General features: G+C 38.0%; 1 protein-coding gene across 1 annotated transcript in view; it reads left to right on the top strand.

Moving 5' to 3' along the window:
- The window catches only part of LGR5 (leucine rich repeat containing G protein-coupled receptor 5), a 90,316-nt gene that overhangs the window by 43,011 nt on the left and 23,743 nt on the right, over positions 1 to 23,562 (top strand). The window contains exons 3-5 of the mRNA XM_032107285.1: positions 8,594 to 8,665; positions 10,232 to 10,303; positions 21,217 to 21,432. Coding sequence (XP_031963176.1) covers positions 8,594 to 8,665; positions 10,232 to 10,303; positions 21,217 to 21,432 — 360 coding nt within the window. The remainder of the gene's footprint in view (positions 1 to 8,593; positions 8,666 to 10,231; positions 10,304 to 21,216; positions 21,433 to 23,562) is intronic.

The raw sequence follows: 23,562 nt of genomic DNA, 5'->3' as shown, positions 1-23,562 counted from the left end.
TTTCCAGCAATGTTCATTAGGAACTAGTTTAGCACATCAAAAAGAGTCATTGGAAGTGCTTTTTGTGTTTTGCAATCAATACAGATAGTGACATTACACTTAATTAAACTAGGGTGAAGCATGCTATGTATCTGTAGATCCTGAGGCAGGATTTTAATTTAAGGCTTACACATTCTGTGCATACTGCAGTAGCAAGTATGCAGAAATAATTTCCTTTTTTTGTCAGTGGAAGTTCAGTCTGTTTGTAGACTGCTTGATTTCAGTGTGGTGAGAACTTTTGGTACCTACATGGGTCAATTTTTTTCACTTGCTTAGGATTATGGGTAAGGAATTCAGACCGCATCAGATTTATATCTAATAGGTTCTCGAGCACAGTAGAACCAACTTCTTCCCTCTGTTTTTTTGAATTCCCAAAGAGGAGTAGCCATAATTCCTCCAGTAATTCATTGCTGTTGCCTCATTGTACCACTCAGAAAACAGCAGCTGCCTCAAAACTTGGATCTACACAATTTGTGTTCTTTGCCTATCACACTGAAATGACTAAACAGCTAACACATTTTTCATTATTTTCAGTTTGATCATAGTGTGTGGTGTTGCAGTACACTTCAGCCAGTTCCTGCTATTAATGATTATTATTATTAATTTCTGCCTTTTCTGATGATACTGACACTACTGGGATAAAACCAAAACCAGCATCAGAAGTGTAAATGATACTTGGGAGACCCAGCCTAGGAAATATTATGTATATGATTCTCCATTTATTGCTCCATCTTGCTGTAACATTTAAATACTGAGAAAGAAATTTTAACAATGTTAATATTGGTCTGGGAGTTGTGATTTGGTGGCAGCATTCTTCAAACACAGAAGCAGTGCCTCTTAATGGTTGTATCCATGGGATCCACTGCTGGGAATCAGTGTGGGATGTCCTGGCTGATGCTGGAGTCCCTCCTGAAGTTGTCCTTGCTGCAATTGGAAGGCGGGTACTTGGATACCTGTTCAGCAGAAGGACCCACTTGTTGTCAGCGCTGGCTAGGGACAGCTTCACAAAGGAAGAGATCAGTTGTCTTTAGCAGTTATTGGATCACAACCATGCCAGATGCAGAAAGAGTCTGTGCCTTTTATAAGTGGAGAAAGAAACAGTACGTTTTAGACCATATTCTTAACTGACAAAAATCTATGATCTGTTTCATCAAAGCCAGTTCAAGATCAAATACACACTGATTTCATTCCAACTGCTTTAGGTCACTTGGAGTTATTCCAGTTTACACCCTATGAGAATTTGGCACAAGCATTTTAAAAGGCAATTAGGCCCTAAAGCAAGAGCAGACTGTGTTATATTTGAATTTCCAACTAAACTGTAAGCAGCAATAAATATAACATACAGCACAATTATGACTTGCACACTCCCCTCCCCTTATTTAAAGAGAGTATTTTCTTCTTTGATCTCTCTGAGCATCAGATTTTTTAATAGATCATTTGACTCACACTTCTTTTCATATTACTGTAATTTTATAGTTTTAATTAACATGACAGATTGAAATATAAAAAGATAATTAAAATACAGACTAATATTTAAATTCCTAGGCTAGCAAAGTAATTCTGAAAAAACATTTTGAAGTATGTGTTGATGTCATCCGTGAATTATTAATATTATAATTAATCACCCATTAATTCATACTTTTCTATTGCATTAGCCTGAGAATAATCATTAATAAATATAAAATTAAACTCTTATCTCAAAATTTTAGTTGACTTTGGTTAAGTGCTATATAAGTATCCATATTGTCAAAGCTTTTTTGATGTAAGAAGCCAGAACATTTCATGTTACCTTTTTATTGATGTACATGTAAGCTGAAGAAAATTAGGAATAAAAATATATGAATTATATATTGGCTATATATTTATATAAGTGGAGTAAATATGTGTGTAGTTGTGTGCTTGTGTACTTTTAACAAAGTTTGACAGGAAACAAAATGGAGGCAAGATCTGAGATTGGTAAATTCTTCCTTGAACAAAGGCAATTTTTTATACCAGAACAAGTTGTTTTAGAAAAAAATTTGTAAATTTATGTTTTCTTGTTATACTTCTATGTTGTTCCTCCCCAAATAGCCATTTTCTCCATTAGAAATTGGTGTAGTAGGTTTAGGATTGGTAGTAGTGTTATTGGTGCCACTCCTCAGAGAGAAGTAAATTACTGGCAAATGTGATACTGTGGTAGGATGCAAATGAGAGCCCCATTTTTACTTGTGTCAGCACAAATTTTTCCCCAGACTTCAATGAGACTGATATTTCACCATGGATCTTTATCAGGCATTCAGAACAATTAGGGCAGTTGGAGGAGGCAGATCAGGCTTTTAAAAAAGAAGTTTCAAATTACAAAAGAGAGTCTCTTATCTGTACACAAGGTATAAAAGACACAGTCCATGATTACATTAATTTTAATGGAACTTTCTGCATCGCATGCTAGTGTTTTAGCACCAAATTCAGGAGGGTACCACACACAGCAGAACAGTCCCAGCTGGTGGGGTTTTTCACTGTCTCAGGCTTCAGTTTCTATCCACAAAAACAGATTTTTTTTTTTCTACAGTCTTTAGGTTCTTCTACACAATTTCTTTTCACTTTCTGTCTGGAGAGTTTGTTAGCTGTAGCATATAATGTAGCAAATGATGACTAGAACATCTTTTCCAAAGAAACAGACAAATATAAAACTGACTGGATTGTGACTCTGTTGGTATTAACCTACTCATATATATAAATATAGATATATAGATATAAACATATCCATGATAACATTGTCTCAGCATGTGCAGTTGTTGCTCTCATTCCTTAAATAAAATCAGCACACCAGTTAGTGAACAGAAGTAAAATGCAGAGTCAAGGAGACGTAAAGAAAGTCTACTAGTTCACAGAATTATTGGTGTAGAAATCCCTCTGTATCTTTGCACAGTGGAAGAATGATTTCAGATGGCACTCACAATTACATTCTGTATAGGATATTGCACTACATGGGAACTGATTAAATATAATGCAACACAAGTGATGCAATGATATATAACCTAATCTGTATTAAAGGGCATGCACTGGCATTAGTCTAGAAACATTGAGACAGTCTGGTATTCATATCATAGTTTATTAGCAAATACTGAGTCCAATATATTTATCAGAAATATGAGTGTAATTAATTTCTACTTAATTGTATCTGTTCTGAAATACAATTACAACACTATCACTGTATTTTCATTTTGTAATAGTGAAGCTTGACTCCTTTCACATTGTTTATTCCCATTATATGTTGAGCTACACTGAGATCCAGAGTGTCATCTATTCTCCAACATTTTAGCACCTTGCAAGATTTGATAAGTAACTTGTTCCAGAAAATTCCATTGTGCTAATCTTGTTATATCGCAGCATGAGTATTGATCAGTGTAAACATATGCTTCTTCTCAAGGAGACAAATACCTCCCTTTCATGTCTTTTCTTTAGTTTTGATACTACTAGATTTGGAAATACACTTCACAGATGCTTGATCAGCTTTTGCTGGACTAGATCTTACTTAAGCAGAGAAGGAAAGCAGCCACTACCCATGTTGTACTGTCACTGTCTGCTGCAGACTGAGAAGTAGCTGGGTTAGTAGTGGAAATGTGTTTTATTTATTAAATGCCACAGTTTTTGGTCTGTAGAGAAGACTTTTTAGTGTTTGAAGTTCACCTTCCATCCCAGCAGATACAGAGGAGATGCTTGGTACGAGGTAAGGTTTGTCCTGATGCAGAAAACATCCACACAAAAAAGCTGTTTGAGTTGGCAAAGAAAAATTATTGTACTAGAAATGTAAAGGAAATAGTTGACTGTTCTCAGTCACAACTGATATTTATTTGCTTCTTTCTGATGAATGAAGTTTTTCTTTTCAGACAATCAAAGGAAAACAACAAAAAAGTTTCTGATAATTTTTGGAGCTTTAGTTCTCTTGTCTGGGAATGTTCTTTTGACTGGATAACCACCATTTCTCAGAACTATGATACTGCAGGAGAGGTCAGAATATGTCAAAGGAGTCAACAAATGGGAAACACTCAAAGGACAACCCAGACACCTTTTTTCCTAGATCTGACCATAGGCCATGAACCTGACCTGCAGCACTACACCCTATTCCAGCAGTGAGCAGTGATTGCCAGTGGGGCTTAATGGCATGGAAAGATATTTTATAAATTGCTGCCACTTAAAGTATGGAGGCCACTTGTTTTTCTCTCAGCTCATTTATTTTACATCTTTTAGAAAGAAACTTGCAGTAGTATAAAAACTATGCCTAAGCCAAAAGTATCTTGACACCAAGCATAGCAAATAACAAATGCTGAAGGAGATGTGTGGTGGCACTTCTCTGTAAACTTTTCCAGACTCCATTTATTTGCAAGATTATTCAAAACAGTGGAATTAAAATCTAAATCTAAAATAATATAGCGCAGAAAAAGGATCCTTTTTGATTACTTTTTCATTAAAGAGATGTGATACATATAAGCCTGAATGTACTTAATGAGATACCTCTAATATCAGAGATTTTTAAAATAATGTCAGAAATGCGTAAGATAAAAGTACTTTTAAAAATGGAGATTCAAAATTGTTCAAACAATAAAAGTCAACCATTTGGTTATGTAAGTGCAATTTCATTCCTGCTCTCAGAAATCAGTAACTAAATGCTCAGCTATAGAGACAGGTACTGTGTCCATTTTCATTTTTTCAGGGAAAATTATACTTACCCATTCAGGCTAAAATTACTATCCAAAGTACCTCCAAAATTCAATAAAATACTGGGCAGCTTCCCTCAAATAATTTGGGTAGTGGAAAACAAAATCCCCGAAGTGGAGGAGTGAACCCTGGTAGACACTTGATACAAACTGTAGTGTCAACAAAGGGATGAATTTTCCCTTATGCCAAGGTTGAGAATAGAAACACAGTAATAGCAAAAAAACGTTGCAAAGAAGACATTAAAAATTATCAGGAATAAATAAGCTGAATTTCCTGAGCTTTGCAGCATGCCATAAAGGACTGATGTGCTAACTTTCATCCAAGAATGTTAAAAGAATTAGACAACCATCCAAATGAATAATTCTTGCTGATTTTTACCAAGTACTACAGTGCTGGGGAATTCTAAAGGGCTGGGAAGATGCCACTATTGTGCCAGAAGTGGTTTCAGAGAGCATCTTGGGAATAGGTAGGTGCTTTTGCTGAGCTTGTTCCAGAGAAAATCATGAGAAGTGCATCATGAGAAAGAATTTAGTATGGTAAATGAAAGTCAGACAACATAATTACATCAAAAATAATTGTTGCCAGATGTCTGCCTTTTCCTGACACTGTCAGGTTGCTTGGTGAGAGAGCTACAAGGACATACTTGCGTTTTGGCATTTGTGATATACTTGATGTAGCCCTGTGCTGAAATATGTAGGGCTGTACATGAAGAGCGTGATCTGCTGCTGCATCAGCAGAGGAATATCATATAAGATAGTTCTAAGCACTGTCTGTAAAATTAGTGAGAGCTCTTTCCAAACTGAAAAATATGCAAAGCAGAACTTCAAGAATTACCTGAGACTGAAAAAAAGCTCATAAGGAGTAAATACAGAAGTTGTGCCTGCGAAAAAGTTTAACATGTTGTTTCTAGATCTATCTTAAGTGTTTGTACAAGACAATTTTAATAATTAAGAAGTTGTGATCTAAAAGGAAAAGAAGCAAAATTTTTTTAAAAGGGTTGGAATCTGAAAAAAACCCAAGAATTAAAAATCACATTTCAGTTTAACAGTTCAGGTAACTACCACTCAGAACAGCTCAGGGACATGGCTGTACATTTTCAAAAAATTCCAAACATTAGGCTTGCCACAAAGAGCCACAAAGATGCTCCAAAACTGGGGAAAGTGAGTGCTTAGACACTGAAACGAAACTTTAAATCTGCACAGTGTCCCAGTCATATTGCTGCCGTCCTGCATTTGCAGCCAGGTGGTGGGTGCATGCTTGGTAATTGCCACAGCCCTTCTCCAGGAGATCTTAAATACGTTTGATTTTCTCAGCTAGCCCACTTTATAAAGAGTATTACAGTTCCAACACGGGGTATTAACATGTAGTGCATTCAGCAGTTTGCATTGCCTCAACCATGAATGAAGAAGGGACAGCAGCCTGAAAGAGCACTCTCTTGAGTCTTCAGATGTGTGGGTTTAGTGCTCTGCTCTTCATCAATTTTTCCATATGACACTTACAGCAGTAACTGAAGTGAAAATCCCAATACCTGCACCTTCTTTTTTTTCTAGTAAGGTTTTGCAAACTCATTGTTTCCTGGTTCATGCCAAGCTCATGTCCAGAATTGTGTCGGTCATGTCATTAAAGTGGCAGAGCAAAAGGGTGTTGTGGGGGTGAAGCAGTCTTTAGGTTTTCTTTTAAAAAATTATATCATAAAAACTGAAATCAGAATTAGACAGGTTCTCAGCCCCTTCTGGTTAGCGATTCACAAAAGGCATTTACTTTCAGGAACACAATCTGTTGTGCCTAACCTAGCACTTGCCTGCTTGATCCAGTAACAGCCCAGAAGTCAATGCCATTTGTGTTCAGAATGAAAGCTGAAGCTTGCAGAAGGCCCTCACACATCTGAAAAAAGGCCCTCACATCTGAGCCTGTGAGTGCCTCATCTTGCAACAAGAGTGAACCAGGTTTGGTTTGCACATCTGCCTGCAGGAATTCAGCTACGTGTGCCCAATTCTCAGATGCCTGGAGATCGGACTCCAGTACACTCTGCAGTGAGAGACAAGCCCAGCAGCTCTGTCTGAAGCTGATTGTCATTGCAGAGCACAATTACATTCATGTAACAGAGAGGCGTAGCTCAGTGTTACGGGTTGCCTAGCTCAGCAGGGATGTCTGTACAGGAAAGAATCTTTTCCACTAACTGAAAACTCCTGAAAAGTCTTTGGAGCGAGGATCTAGATTCATCCTCTTTTTCTTTTTCTTTTTCTTTTTCTTTTTCTTTTTCTTTTTCTTTTTTTCTTTTTCTTTTTCTTTTTTTTTTTTTTTTTAATATGTAACCAAATTTATCTTGTTATTTTCTGTATGAAAGTGGTGACTAAAAACAAGGTGTGCACAGGACCCTGCAGTTAGGTCAGGGAACACTCAACCCCAAAATAAGACAGCATTTAAGGGCCAGTCCGTGCTGGATCTCTGGGACTCCAGTCAAAAGTACTTGGCCTTTTCCATGATCAGTATTGGCAAATCTGGTGCCTATTTCAGTGCTCTAGGTTCCTCTGTGGCAGCATGGCACCTAAGGAATTCTCTGGAACTAGTCCTGTGTTCTTTCCTAAGGGGCCAGAGGCCGAATCAAATATCAGCTCTGTTACCACATCAGCTGGGGTATGGGCTCTGCAATTCCGGTGCAATATCTTGGCTGATGGGACATGCAATTCCACTTGGCTTAACTTGTTCTGCAAAGGGGGTTGCATCATACCAATTTGCATTTTTTGTCAGCTAGGAGCACACACTGTGGCCCTGCTGACTCAAAGTAACTTGACTGGGAAGCCCTCCCTTACCAGTCAGTTTTCCAGGCAGGGTACAGGTATCACAGCAAATTCAGGCTGAGTTGCCATGTCAGAAGGCTAAATGCAAGATCAGAGTGGGTTGGGTTGGAAGGGACTTTAAAGACAATCTAATTCCAATCCCCTGCCATGGGCAGGGACACCTTCCATTAAATCAGGTTGCTCAAAGCCCCATCCAACCTGGCCTTGAGCATTTCCAGGATCATCTGGAGTTGCACTGATGGGGAACATGGAAATGCCATTATTTCATATCAAATAGATTCTTTCTTTCCTAGACACAAACCTTACAGAATGATGCAGTTGTTTTTTTGGTTTGGTTTTGGGGTTTTTGTTTGTTTGTTTGTTTGGGGGTTTTTGCTTTTGGTATTTTGTTTGGTTGGGTTTTTTTGATCAGAGTAACATGCTTTACAGAGGTGTTTGGTGTACTTACCTAGGTCTGTAAAATGCCTTCAGGCAATCTGAGAGCAAGATGCAAGCCCTACAAATTTTAACAAATACACTTTCTGTCAACCTGTTCCATATCTGCTCACAGGGCAAACTATTATTCCAGCATTACAGCAGTTTTATGTGTAGTTATTTCAAAATAAACTGTAATCATCGCTATGTGGATATATTTTTATATTAGTGCAAATTAATTAAATGTTCACAGACATCATACATGCACAATTCCAAAACTGCATGCCTGTAAATCCTATGACACTAATAGTTGTTGGTATGTCTGTATTTTAGTTGCTGGGATTGGTCTAATTCCTGAAAAGAATATGAAGAATTCAATGTACATTCTAAACCATAAACAAAATTTGCAGTGAAATTGAATTTTTTTCTCTACAGTCCAGCTGTCAGTGGATCAACTGTGCAGTTACAGGCTTCTCTCTTTTTTTTACTTTTAAAAGTGTATTAATGACAAAGCTAGGCTCTTAAACTACTGCCTCTGGCATCAGTTGCTCAAACATAGCTGTGTTGCACTTTTTAGCAACCAAATTAATTCCACATGAAGAGAAAAAGTATTCACTCTTTTCCTTTTTCAAACTTTGCAGACGTCTTGCAGGAAATGGCTTGACATACATTCCTAAGGGAGCATTTGCTGGCCTTTTCAGTCTTAAAGTGCTGTAAGTAAACTGTGTGTTGTTTGATATATTTCTGATTTCCTAAAAGCTCTAGGGAACTAATTATCCAGTGAAGTTTTGATCAAGTAAATTACGTATTTTGATCAGCTCATTTTGAACAATTCAATTGAAGATACATATGAACATCATTAAATCTTTGTTTTTTCACATAGAAAGTATCCTAAAAAAAGTTGGAAAACATTAATGGCATTCTAAAAACAACTTGCTGATCAAGTAGATGTCTCTGTACAATATCAAAGGTAAAAATTGGTTCAGTTAATAGTTTCTTTATTATCTCAAAAATCCTGATTTAAGCTGAACTTTTCATGGTCACACAAAACTGGGGGGAAATTGCCTTTTCCTTTTCTTGAGAGACATGGGGGAAAAAACATTATTGTATACAACACAATGTAGTTTAGAACACTGGTCACATTTCCTATCTTGTTCTTTGCAATGTAATGACTATTACATGTATTATAAGAACATTACAAAACCCTGGATTATTTGGAGTAATAAGACATTACATACAGTTACTAAAATTATTAGCAGGCCACATCTCACAGTGTTTACACTAGAGGGGATCTTTGCCCATGTAAAGTTCACAGAAACTATATTATTAGCAAGAATACCGACCTCCAATCAAGCCAGGCCTGAAGCTACTCTACAAATCTCTACTGAAAAAATACTGAGCTGGAAAAGAAGTATGAAGGGATTCCCACTCCATCTGCTTTTAAATTGGCAAGCTCTAGCTCTTGTTGGCCCAAGCAGATTTAGGCCTGCCAGAAATTATTTAATTTACAGTGTCCCATTAAATATGCCTCCTTTTGAAGGCAGCATGTACTACTTCAGAGTTATCCACATAGAATATTTATATATGTAGGAGCTGGTCCAAACAAGGATGTTAGGTAGTATGAATGAAACCATATTGAAAATATTCTTTAGGAATAGAAGGTGATTTTTCAATCTTTGCAAGCTAAATGATGTGATATTTCAGAAAAAAGTTTAGTCAAGTCATTGCTAACAACCTTTGTTTTGAGAAAATTTATTTCATTGAAAAAAAATAGCAGTTTATTTATAAAGATAAAATTTTATTCAAACTAAATCATAAATGCCTCACACAGGTCAAAGTTATATTTGCCATTGTTGCATTTTCCTGAGTAAGAATTTCAAGAGTCAGTCCTCCACAGCTTTATCAGAATAGAATCACTTCAGAAGGAAAACAAAATCAGTACACGAGAATGAAAATTTCGGAATCACTGGAGGCAATTAGGAGGTTATAAGCCCTATTGAAAGCAAATCGGATTTATCCTTTTAACTTCCTTGGCTGCTTTGAAAATCCTGCTCAAAGCTGATGTCTAGCTGTTAACAAAGCTAATATGCTACAGGTATTTGTTTGCTTTGAAGAGAGTGGGCTTTTGACAGGGGCAGGGATATGGAGTATTTGTGTAACTTTCTTTGTAATTTTGAAGCACAGCCAGTACAAAGAAGGTAAGCTTGGAAGAAAATTTGCAGTAGGAAGAAATTATCTTTACTGTGTTGATTCTGGGTTTTGTGCTACTCAAAATGTAGGATGCTGCAGAATAACCAGCTACGCCAGGTTCCTACCGAAGCACTCCAGAACTTGCGCAGCCTGCAGTCTCTGTGAGTATACCTGATTAATCAATTTGCAACCTTGCATGAACAGCAATGTACGATTACCTAATAATTATCTGTTAATACCACTTTGTAATGTGCTGAATCAACTTTTTCTTTTAATTGTCTTTGAGCTGCTTTTGGAGAGAATTGTACTCTCAATTAAACATCAAAAGTGGCTGATTTCATTCCAGTAATTTCATGACACTGGCAGCTTCTTTGCAGCGTTATAGACTGGTTCAGCATCTGAGAAGACACTCCTTGGCCTGCAATGCTTTCTGTCACGAACATGGTTTCTTGTTAGTATTCTTTACCAGGGAAGAGACAGAATCCCAAATTACTCCCTTCTTTTTTTTTCATCTGGTGTAATTTTTTCTTTTTAAGCAGTATGGAAAACACTAATAACTCATGAAACAAAGTGTACTAGAGGATGCTTAATTATATTCTGTGCTTCAGGCAGGCCTCTGTATTTATAGTTCTTGACTGTCCATGCTGACTCAGTCCACAAGCTTCAGTTTTAACAGACCTCCTGCCAGAACTGCTAGACCAAGAGTGAAGATTGGCTGTTTTCGTGGTATGAATAAAATTATTTGATGTGCTTCTACCCTGTAAGAATGGTTGTACCAGGTTGTGCTAAAAGCTGACCTAGCCCAGCATCCAACCTGCAACAACAGATGCCAAAGGAAAACTAGAAGGTCCAGCTAAAAGTTTAATACTGCTTTGGTAAACTGTTCCAGCTGCCGGAGATTTGCACTCAGGGAGTCACTGAGTCTATATAGCTAAAGGGTCTTTTTCTATGAGTTTGTACAATTCCCTTTTGAGCCAGTGAAACACTCATGATTTTTTTGTGGCAGCATGTCTGGTGATCAGCTAGCCTGTGCAGCATGGTGAGGTACCTCCTGATATTTACTTGGAACTCCTCACCACATTTGATGTACTCTGCAGCATCAGAAGAAAGTGGAAGCAGCAGTTCCGTATTCATGTACACCAGATTTATATACTGCTCTTTTATTAGTCAATTTTTCAGATGTAGTCTGTTAGGATTGTTTCTCCTTTGGAAGCTATTCCATTCTTCTGGTCATCCTTGTCATGTTACTGAACTTTTTTTCAGTTCTCATGTGTTTGATCTGAGACAAGTGAAGGAGGGATAAGTCTTGCACAGCATGGTTAAAGTGCTTGCTCACCATGGGTTTATAGAGGGCAAAAATGGATGCTTTTTTTTTTGCTTTCCTACTAATTCAAAACTCTATTTTGTTTAATTTTTTAACCTTTACTGAATGCTGAGCTGTTATTTTCATACGTACTGCAACTGCAGGACCTCTTTCTAGCATGTTAGTAGCTACTCAAGAACTTGTCCTGTAAAGTTTGAATTGACTTTTCCCTAAGTACCTCTCTTGACACTGATCTATACTGAACTTCATCGGCCATGTTCTTGTTTAGGCAATTTGGTGTCAGGAGTTTCTTCTGCTGCACTTGCAGTTCATATTTGAAACTACAAAGACATTTTTGCTTTCTAAACACATGATGCAGTAAATTGAGTTAGTTTCTGAATTATCCACAAAATTGTATTGTCACATGATACAAAAAATTACTAAATTTTCTAAAGGATCTACTGATTTTGAACCTGCAGCATAAAGTATCTAGATGATTGAAAACAGAGAAGCAGTTCTTTGGTCAGAGATGTCAAAATGTCAGCTGACTCTTCTCTATGCTTTTGTTGCCCACCTTATATTGTCACAGAATTACTCTCAGATAAAATTATTTTCCTAAAACGTTACAAGATCCAAATAGGGAATTCAAGCCAGAAGTTCAAATAGCTTTCACAAGAAATGTTGCTACAGTGTGCACTGATCACCAACATCACAGGTAAAAGTCTAACAATGACAAGGATAGAATGAGCATCTGTACCGATCTGGTTAGAGTTAAGGTGTGTTGGTTGAAAAATGTGCTATGTTGAATATACTGTTCTTTTTTGTGTAGGTAAAGAAGTTCCACCAGAAGGTTAACATATTTTGCATACATTTTGTTCAGCCGCAATCTGAAGACCAAAATTAATGAAATTCATTTATTTTCAGAAAAATCATGTCATCTGTGTATAACTTAGCACTACACAGATACACATTGTACTGTAATAGCTCCCATGTTCTTATGTCTGTCTTGAACTACATGTACCTCCTTAATATACAAAGCATTTGTTAAGGTTTCTAAAGGTGAAGCAGCCCTAAGAATTAATTATCTTATAATTGTTATTTGGTCAGTGCCTTTTTTCTTTATTGACCAGACACAGACAGAAATATCTCAGCCATATGCTTTTGAGGTTACAGTTCTTTCCTTTGATCTTTGAAAAAGTCATGAGAAAATGCTGATCTAGTGACTATATTAGATTTTCTTTCTACTAAACAAATAAAAAAAATCTTGCTGAGATCACATCACTCTATACACATTCTGGACCAAAACATGATAAGCCAAGCCAACAAGAGTTCCTTTGTTGCTCTGAAAGAGATTGTTGAATTTTCAGTACAGTTTCTAAACAAAATGACAGTCTCACTCCGTCTTTGTTGCAAATATTTTTTTTCCTTGGGTGAAGTTGAAGAAGTAAACTAGAGTTTGCGCAGTCCATGTAAAGGACTGAATTAAAACAGAGGGAGAATAGGAATGGTCAGTAGAAACCTTTAGACAGCTGTCTAGCAGACCCAAGATGGAATGATATGGGTTTGTACTATCACCTGATCACTGGTAAAAGAGACCTCTTTGAGAAAAAGAAAACTATTATTCTTTTGTTTGCTTAAAAGGGGTTGTGCCTGTCAGATAAAGGTGTGCACAGATTCAGTTTCTTGTTTCGTATAGTCTAGGAATTTTCTGTTCACAAGGTTGTTTTGCATTGGTTTCTGATTTACAATAGGAATTATTTCTTGAAGCCTTTGAAATAGCAGGAGTCTTTTCAAGAGTGTAATTAAGAGGTTAAAAGCCTTCTCAAAAGCAGTTTCTATAAGATAACAACTTCTTCTATTTATTATGTTTAGGTCTGCAGGTGGCATGATTTCTCAAAGCCTCATTAACCCTTTGCTTTAGGTTAGCATATATGCGGGGGAAAAAAAGCTGGTGACAGGACTCAGATCTCTGCCTTTTGTGGTTTTACTCAAGAAAGGCAGTCATGCAAAGGAGCAAACCATAGCAGCTGCCTTGATACCTTAATCAATGTGAAGAGGATTATGTTAAAATTGTTTTTATAGAAGTATCCATATATAATTGTGCATGCGTACACAATATATACATACGCACACTCTAATATTCCATGTTCACTCATAATGCAAATTCCTCACAAATTTTTGCATCCAGGGTATTTCTGGATGATATGCTCTTGCTATTATCTCGTTCCAGGCTAAAAAATTACAGTAAAGCTGTCAGTATTAATAGAACCGTTAATTGATGTTAAATGGACTGTGGTACAGAGAACAAGAACTGATGTATTGCAGGAGCAAGCAACAATTTATTCCACTTTATTGTCCAAGTTGTATTATTGCCAGTATGCAGAATGGTATGATAAGTTTGAGTGACAAATATTCATAAATTTCTTAAGGCTTGACCTACCTCTAGAACAAATCAATCTTCTTCAGACAGCAGATATTACTCAATAATTACTATAAAATGAGAAATAGGCACGAAAGTTAACCAAAAACATGTAAGATTTGTGAATTTCACCTTTGACAGGAAAAATCTGAGAAAACTTTAACAAATGAATGACAATTTTTTTCTGTCACTGAAGCAAAAAAAATAAGATTGAACAATGTTAAAATATTCTACAATTTTATAAAAGTCTTTGTAGTTTAATAGTCAAAATCAGGAATGTGCTGCTTTGATTAATAAATGCGTTCAGCTACCAGAGCTTGGACAATGTTTGCATAGGACTCAAGTTCCCTTGGTGGCAGGAGGAGTAAGGAAGTTACCGGCACATGTTGATTTTGAGATGTGGTTTTGAGCAGAAGGGTGTCTGTATTATTGTGTAGGCTATAATTTTCCTCTGAAATCTAGTGTGAGCACAAATTGTCCAGATTACTAGTCCTAACAATTCAAATTGATTGAAAGGGAGGAACACACAGTCTCTGATGTGTCACAACTCAGTACTTGGCAGCAGGGTTCAAAGAGTCACTCGAATGCTCTCATCCCTATTAGTCACCTTAAGCAAATGTATTTCTTTACAACAGACTATAAGTAGGAAATCTCTGGATTTTGTGTTTCCCACATCACCAATATCTCCATTCTGTGTTTAAATCAAAAAAACTTTTAGTGATTTTTAATATATACGTGTAGTTCAAAAACTTTTTATGTATGAATATTGATTTGTTTTTCAAGTGTCACTTTTAATGAGCAGCTTATTTTCTGTCAAACTTTTTTCATTTAATGCATGTATTTGTTTAAATAGGTATCTTTGTTTCTCTAGTGTAATCATCTTGTTTTTAATTACACTCCTTATACACCAGAATTGACATATAATTTCAGTATTTTTGAAGAATCAGGGATAGGTCAAAAACTGGCAATGACATATCAATAATATTTTTACTTTTTTCCTGAACATATTAATATATATATTATATTACTAGCCACTGAAAAGTTGCAAATCTCCATTTGCAAATATTGCTAAAAAAAGGAGGAAAGGGTAATTGGCATTGCAGATGGAAAAGCAAAGCTTCTGCTATTCTTTTACTGGAACTATTGTAACACCACCCTTTGCAGTGAATAGTACAGATGAAACTTCATTCCCTGTTTATTTTCTTGTTTAGACGTCATTGTTAATAAGCAGCTCTTACTGCTGCATTGTCACACACAGAAGTAGTCAAAATTAAGAACAGGTTGGATTCTTAATCTGTCTCACTGCCCGTGTCAAACCAGTCATGAAGGACATTTAAATGCAAGCATTATTTACTGTATCACCTGCTCTCATTCCTGTGATATTTAAAGAACTTCTACTTTAATAGCAAAGACAGGGGAGAATGCAATATAGCCCATTTTCCAAAGCACTTTAAACAGTTGACAGAGGGAAAAAATAAACCCATCTTTTCTCCCTTAACAACTTGCAAAGTTTCAATCTAGTTAAGCAAATTAATTGGACTTTACAAGTAACAGCAAAGTAGTATCAATGAAATTTTTTAGAATTTTTCAACATAATTTGTAGGTTTCTTAAATTTTATTTATAAAATATTTCAGTATTTATAGACCACCTGATGGTGACACAAGGTTTTACACTAAATATTATCTAGAATTCATCTCAGATGTTCTCAGTAGTTGCTTGGCTGGAACAGGTCAGCAAATGGATTTTTCACTGGCCCCCTACTCCCCCAAATATTTGACATTTCAAGGGAAGTTTCCATGCTTGGCCTAAAAAGGAATGGGACTTTGAGGGCACATGGTTCTGAAGTGCTTCCAGTTCAGGCTTGAAATTAAAAAGCCACTTTTCTTTTTCCCCCAGAAATGTTAACTTTGAACAATTATTTTCCAATTTGATGCTTCTGTTAATAATCCTGATTTTTAGTTGAAAGACCAAACAACTTTGATGAAATTACATTCTCTCCAGAGAATTGTTTTCATGAAAAGACAGGAACCTTAGTTGTGGTTTTCCATGTCACACCCATGATAATGAAGGCTACAGAAGGTATTATCCTTCTTAAGAAAGCTGGTACCTCAACAGGTACCCACAAACTCCCAGAGGAGGAGTTTCCCACATTTTAAATTGAGGTTGTTTGTACCCATGCAGATGTCTGTACACATACACAAAGACATCTCAAAAGTCGCTGTTGCAGTCTCGTTCTATTGCACAGCTTCACCATGTGAGCTGCTACAGCCCCAGGGCACTGGGCAACAGAAGAGTGACTGAAACATCAAGCAGTAGTACAGTATCAGACCACCCCTCTCTGTCACAGATATTTTTCTGGATTGATAACCAAGGGGAGGAAGGTAGAGGTGCAAGGTTCCCTAAAATGCATTTGCTACTATTTTTTTTATGTGCCTAACTCAACCAGCCAGTTGCTCTCAAAGGGGGGTGCAAAGAGACTGTATTAGATTAGCAATTCCAGGCCACCAGGTGATGTTTTCTTTCATCCAATAGAAGGTACTAGGCATCTGACTTTTTCCTGTCTTATGAGTAACCTCAAAAGAGGAGGGATTTATCTCATCTCTAACACAGACAAATTTCTCAACCTCAGAACTGCTAGCCAGAAATCATTCTGCATGGCTGAAGCCCACCAGAGCGTACAGCACATCTGGGAGGCCAAGAAGCTGCTGTTGGAGTGTTTGGCAGTATTTGGCAGTGTTTTACAGCAGATTTCCAGTCAGGTCCTGGGGGCCATGCAGTGACACGCTGCGGTGATCGCACCCAGCCGAGCTCAGCAGGCAGTGCTTCAGAGCACTCCCGGGCTCTGGCCACGGCCGCCCGCCCAGCTGCGCTATTGGCAGAGTCCTTGGCACACGTTTGACCCATGCCAAATTCCCCTGAACTGGGAAATGTATTCCTGGGGTTCATCTGGTAAATCACATGCCCCTGGGACTGTCTCCAGCAGGTGACACCTTGCTTGGGAGGCTAGGAGAGGTCACTTGGAGCCAGTTGGATGAGGACCTGTGAGTGTTCCCAGACACACCAAACATGCCTGCCTAGCTGTGGGGTCATGATGCGAGTCTGCAGCCAGACTCCTGGGAGAACCCAACAACTCCAGCTAGTCCCCACTTTTTCCCAGTTGTGGGGATTGAAAGTACCCAGTATCAGAGCCAATCTTTGTATAAACCCAGCAGTGCTGTTGGCTTCTTGTCTGTATGTAGTGGGCTAGCATCCATCATCTTGAATGCAGGTTTAACAAAACCCCTGAGCAGCACATCTGGATGTGAAGAGAAACACTACAGATTGAAACTCCCATGGCTGCAGAAACCTCCTCATGTTAAACAGAGCACTGGGACAGAAACAAATGCTCCTAAACTGTGACTTGTGATTTGTCTTTTTTGGTCTTCTTGTTGCCATACAGGATTCTTTGTATCAATACTGTAAAAGTGAGATGTGAGAACTGCTGGGCTGGTGTGTTGTAATTAAGCTTTTTACAATAGTCCTAGCGTTTTCCCCTGTGGACTGAAGGGGATATCCTGCATAAAAGACCAGGTTTGAAAAACATGGCTTACAATAGCCAGCAATATTTTCATTACATTCACTTTTCAGAGCTAGTTTAGATGTCACTTGCCATTACTTAAATGAGACTTTAGTTAACCCTATGTGAACAAACCTTTAAGAGGGTCTGTGTGCCCACACACTAACAAAGATGGTGGGCTGTAAGTGACCCTCTCCTGCCCTTTATGCCCTCCCCAGACAGGCCCTGTCCACATCCCCTGTCCATCAGTGCTCCATACTTCGTGGAGAGACTTGACTGAGGCTCCCTGAATGACAGAGCTGAGTCAGGAGAAGAGGAAGGTGATAAGAGAGGGAGCAGTGCACAGCTTCTTTAATCCACCATGTCTAAAATCAGTCCTCCTGTGCTCCCACTTCTCTGCCTCCCCTACCTGTTACGTACAGTCCATTTTCCTTTGGTTTTACCTGTCCTACTTTCAACATCAGAAGAAACATTTTATCCTTGGCTTCTCTATCCATCTTTGTGGCTTCCCTCCTCTCCAGACCTTTCATATTCTGGCCCTCGTCCATTCAAGATGAGGCAATCCATGTAATAACTGTTTATTTCAGACGGAAAAACAACCTGGGAGAAATCTCCTTCCTGATCCCATATCTAGCATTTGATTTAAACCTGAATGAATGAGCAAGGCACTCCAACAAGACATTAAGGAATTTCTTGGTCTTGAGATACACCCAGGTTGTAGCTGTTTTTGAGAGAAGATACCAAAAAGGGGGGGGGGGGGGGGGGCGGGGGGGGGGGGGGGGGGGGGGGGGGGGGGAAGTACATATATATTCCCTTAGAAACCTACTACTGGCATGAAACTTAGATCCATTCATAATAAATTGATTAAAAAATGCAAATCAAATCTTTTTCAAACATCTCCCTTCGTCTGTACCAGTAAACGAGTCCAGTTTTCATTCTACATTAACAATATCTTTTCACGATTTGTGCACATGGTCATAGTATTCACAGCGTGTCACAGGAAGCTCTAGTGGGTTACAGTCCACACAGCTCAAGCATTTGCTTTGAAAGGTTTAGACATTTTAAGTGTGCTCATGGTGAATTTCATAGTGGCTGCTTTATTTACATGCTGCCTATCAGAAGAGATCAAGTATTTCTGTTTCCCTAAATTAGCCCTCTCTGGAATATAATAACAGCTTTCAAACTCACCACATGTTATCTATATATATTTTCAGTTATAAATAGGGTCATGTGTGTGAGTTAATGGGTTTAGTTCTGAAAGTGCCAAAACTTTGATCAACAGATGTAAAACAATTGGCTGGAAAGGGTGATTTTGATCAGTGTTTTATACATCAGTGTGCATTACCTGCAGTATGACAGGAAATATAACCACTACTGAAACCTTTTAATATCTGCAAGAGAGAAAACGGTGCTTGGAAATTTAAAAAAGATTAGATAACAAAAGAGCACTTGAGGCAGTACTTCTTATACTACTTGCAGGATATGTAATCCAGTTACAGAACCTGAAGCACAAATCATTGCAGCTTTTTTGTTTCTTCCAAGCTTTATTTAAACAATAATTCAACTATCTAGAATTTCATTTACAGTACAGCAGTTCTATTTTTCTTTCTGTTCTGTGTGTTTTGTTTACATAGCCAGTGGTGGGTTTATATTTGGAAACTTCAGCTACTAAAAAAAAAAATCAGTCCCTTCATTTGCTACAAAATATTGGTAAGATAAAATTCCTGGTCTCACTGATGACAGCAGAAATATTGCCATTTCAGCCACAGGGTCACATACAAACAAGTGACTGTTGGCTTCTCCACACAGCCAGGCATCCTGTGAGTAACTCCTGTGGAGTCAGTGGGGACATCAGGGCTGCACAGGCAGGCTTCCTATTGAACAAGATGTTGACTGCAGTACTGCAACACATGTAGTTTGAATAAAGCCTCCATTCTTTAATCAGTGAAACTGTCAAACTAAGGCAACTGTAACTTCTTAGTTTACATACCAGCATCACCCAGGGAAGAAATTTACTTCTGACTGAACACAAAGAAACCTCATCTACTCATTAAAATTATACCTTATTTGAAAACACAGGCATAACATGGTTGTTGCCTGGGGAAAGGGGGAGGAACAACATGAGTATTTCTAAACATTTCCAGCCTTACCCATTTGTTGACAGACCATTGAGTTATTTTGGAAGCTCTGTCTCTGCTGCCTGACATGTCAGTTATTATACTGAAAATTTAATTGTACAAGGGCTTTGACACTGAACCTTATAAATTTGTTCCAACTGACCTTGTCTCAGTTATTTGCCAGCCTGGCACGAAGCCTTAGCAGTCATTATTTGTTCTCATGCAGTAGGTAGGGCCAGCATGGAACAGGAGATAGAATGGACCTGACATTTTACACGACTGTAAATGAGGAAGCAGCTTTAAATAAAGAGATTAGTATGCCCACCACAAAGAGTATTGCATTTCTCTCAAACAGACCAAATTTAGGTTGTACAGAACTACTTCTTTGTACCCTGGGTGCGGCTGTTTGTTCTGTAGTGTTTTCAAACATTTATTTAAATTTATTTCTGTTTTAGCATTCACTTAATTATTCCTCTCTACACATTTCATGAAAATTTTTAGAGCACAGCTTTCATGTTATGGAAAAGGTACAAGTCACTGCAACACATTAAAAGCAGAAAAAGTGTATCGGGGCCCATATGCCCAACTGGATATTTCACGAAGTTTCAGAAATCTGAAGTGCACTTTTAAATCTTTCCCTGAAAGAATCACAATGAAAAAGCAAAACACAGCAAAAGCAAAAGCCAGTGAATAAATGGCATTATATTTGAAGCACCACATCTGAAAAAGTTTCAGCAGATTTAATCCTTACTTACCCAAGTGTGAGAACAAAGCATCACCTGCAGATTCTGCAAAGGTACAGCGTGCAGTTGAGCTCCCTCTGCTGCTCTGCAGCAGCTAAAGTGCATTCAGTAACTTCTTTCTCAACACAAATAAATCACATTGGCAACACTAATCTCTAATGTAAAAAACATTATGTTCCACTACTAAAAAAATGTGAACTTCAGTTCTCATTAGAATCATTAGAATAAACAATATTTGCGCTGGAACGGGCTCCCCAGTGAAGTGTTCACTGCAGCAAGCCTGACCAAGTTCAAGAAGCGTTTGGACAGTGCTCTTGGGCACATGGAGTCACTCTTGGGAGCAGTCCTGTGCAGGGCCAGGAGCAGGACTCAATGATCCTTGTGGGTCCCTTCCAACACAGCTTATTCTGTGATTCTGTAACTCTGTAATATTTACGAAAAGGTAAAGCAGGAACTTCCAGAGACTCAGAAATGAGTTCTATTTATGGGTCTTGGAATGGATGTTTAGCATATAGAAATCCAAATTATCTTGCAGCTCAGTGATTTATAGGTTCTGAAAGAGAATCTCTGGATGAGTTTCTTGCACTTTTTTGTTCCATACATTCAAACAGTTGGGAAGGGAAACAAAGTCATACCCAGTGTTTAGAGAGACTGCTCAAAAATTATCAGTGTGTGCTCTCAGTGAGTTGATGGCCCCAAAGGAGAGGTGTCTGTGCAGACCCAGCTGAAAAGCAGACATGTAAACATGATTCAAGATCTCAGTGGTGAGGCTGCAAGCAAGATGGAAATGTAGAATCTCCAGGAAATGAAAACTGGAAGTGGCAACCCATGTCCATCCTTTGGGGTTATGTTTATAGTGATAACTTCTGATAGCCATTGTGCAAAGCTGCTGTTCTTTTCTTGAAGTCAGTTTTCTCTGTTTCTTTTTCTCCTAGACGTCTGGATGCCAACCACATCAACTATGTACCCCCCAACTGCTTCAATGGCTTGGTCTCCCTTAGACACCTGTGGCTAGACGATAATTCCTTGACAGAAATTCCTGTCCAAGCTTTTAGGAGTTTACCAGCACTTCAGGCAATGACATTGGCACTGAATAAAATTCATTACATACCAGACTATGCTTTTGGAAACCTCTCCAGTTTGGTAGTTCTGTAAGTTTTATTGATTGCTTTTTAAACACAATGTGTTTTTGCAGGGCTTGGCCTCTTGGAGAAACAGATTTTATTGCACCTTCCTACAGTTTGACTAACATTTGCTAAACCACTTGTTTTGATCTAGCTCAAAATTTTCCATCTTAATAAAAAAATATTCAAGGGAATTAAAAAATCACCTTATCTGGTCAGCAAAACAAACAGGAAGGGATGAATTGTATGCTCTCTAAGATTGAATGAGGGAAGATTAGAAACAGGAAATGAACGGAAATCTTTCTGGGGGATGTGGAAAGAATGCCATCCAGTAGAAAAAATATGCATTTCCCTTCATAGAAAGTCTGTGTAGTTTTGTATTTGGTTATGTTTGCATACTGGTTCAACTAACTGAAACATGCACAGCTGGCACCAAAATCTGGAAGGTATACTATGAAGCACATGGTTTCAGCTTTTTATCTTCTGGGAATGTACCAAGTGGAAAAAATCTAGACTGGCTGGAGAAGTAACTTCAGGATACTTTGGAAAATGTTAGCATTATTAAAGAGAGAATTATATATTTGAGGTTTACAGGCTGTCAGAAACCACAGTCTTATGTAAGACACTTAACATGTTTTAGCATACTCTAGCCCTAGTGTAAGCACTGAACCAGGCACACATCAGGGTTCTTTATTGACAGTTATAGTCACTGTCTTTGCTTACATGGGGCCCCAAAAATGGGGGTTAACAGCTGACTTGTGCTGCAAAACCTTTGCCTTCTCTTTACATTAAGTATCAACCCATTCAAGTTAAAGAATGGATGGACTTGTCATTTGATTGACCTTCTAGGCTTATGTCAACAATGGAAAAGACAAAGGCTGTCTTGAACATTGTTCTCTAGATCCCCACCAGAAATGCAGTGGTAAGAGGACAGTTAAGAAATGCAGGAGAAAATAATTTCCTTTCATGCCATGCTTGCTTCTGCTCAGTTAGGTTTCTTTATTTGAGGTCTGCCTTGCTTATTTCTAATCTTCTGGGCTTTATAGTAATTAATAATTGAACCATTCCTCATGACCTGCAACATCTGATCTTTTTGGCTCATCAAAATCTTTGTGTGTGGTTCCACTTTCACTGGGTTGCTGCTCTATACAGTCTGGCAAATTTTCAACACAGTGCAAAAGTGCATGGTCAATTGGAGCAGGTTAAAATCTTTATAAGTAAAGATCCAAATGGAATTTGAAAATGCACTCTTCATACTAACTAAAGCATTAAAGGTCAGAGTAATCATTAAAAATAGAGTTGATTAGGTTTCTTCCTAGGGAAGGAAAACTCCACAGAACATTTTCATTTTGCTGTCAGAATCCCTGCCTTTGCTGGACAGGTAGACTCGATTTCTGTAGGTTCTGCAGAGCAGTCAGAGAGCCTCTGATCTTTAACAATATTTTCAGAGTAGAATGAAATATTTAAGGGGCCTGGCAGCCACTCATTCACAGCCTTTCTTTTCTCTTAAAGCAACTCCCTTGGTTTCCCTCCACTATAGGTGTAGGATTTTGAGGACAAAATAAAAGGAAAAATCTGGGAAGAAGGCATACTTTTTAAATTAAATGACCTGAAGTGGCTACAAGTTGAATCTACTCACATTAATGAGCTTTACTCAGAGTATTTTTTCCATGTCAGTCTAAAAGACAAAAATGGGCAGAATTCAGAGTCGTGGGGAGTGAGGGGGCAGAATTGGTTAAAATATATAAAATTACTTTCAATTGCTAAATATTTTAGGAAGCCATTACTAATTTTTATAATTTCAAAGAAAGGCAAGTTACAGTGCTTCTAAGATTACTTAGTTTACTCATCATGGGGAAGCTACAACTTTTTGTGTTACGGCTTTTTGTCTTTTTGCATTCTGCACACCTAATGCTCCTTACCTGTCTGCTGTGTTATCCACCTCCTCAATGGCTGCTCTTTTGGGCCATACCCTTAACACCCCCTAAATATATATCTTCCAAATATACACCTCACACCCCACACATGGTTTTTAAGACATGTTAATTAACTAATTAGCTATCATTGAATATGTCTACTCATTATGCAAACCCCAGCCTGGAACTCCAGGGTATAACACTTTTGAGCTATCTAGGTGGTTTTAAAACAGATCCCCTC

This window comes from Corvus moneduloides, chromosome 4 (genome assembly GCF_009650955.1).
Source record: "Corvus moneduloides isolate bCorMon1 chromosome 4, bCorMon1.pri, whole genome shotgun sequence".
NCBI lineage: Eukaryota > Metazoa > Chordata > Aves > Passeriformes > Corvidae > Corvus > Corvus moneduloides.
The sequence above is the reverse complement of the archived record's forward strand: the minus strand, read 5'-3'. Positions and strand labels throughout refer to the sequence as shown.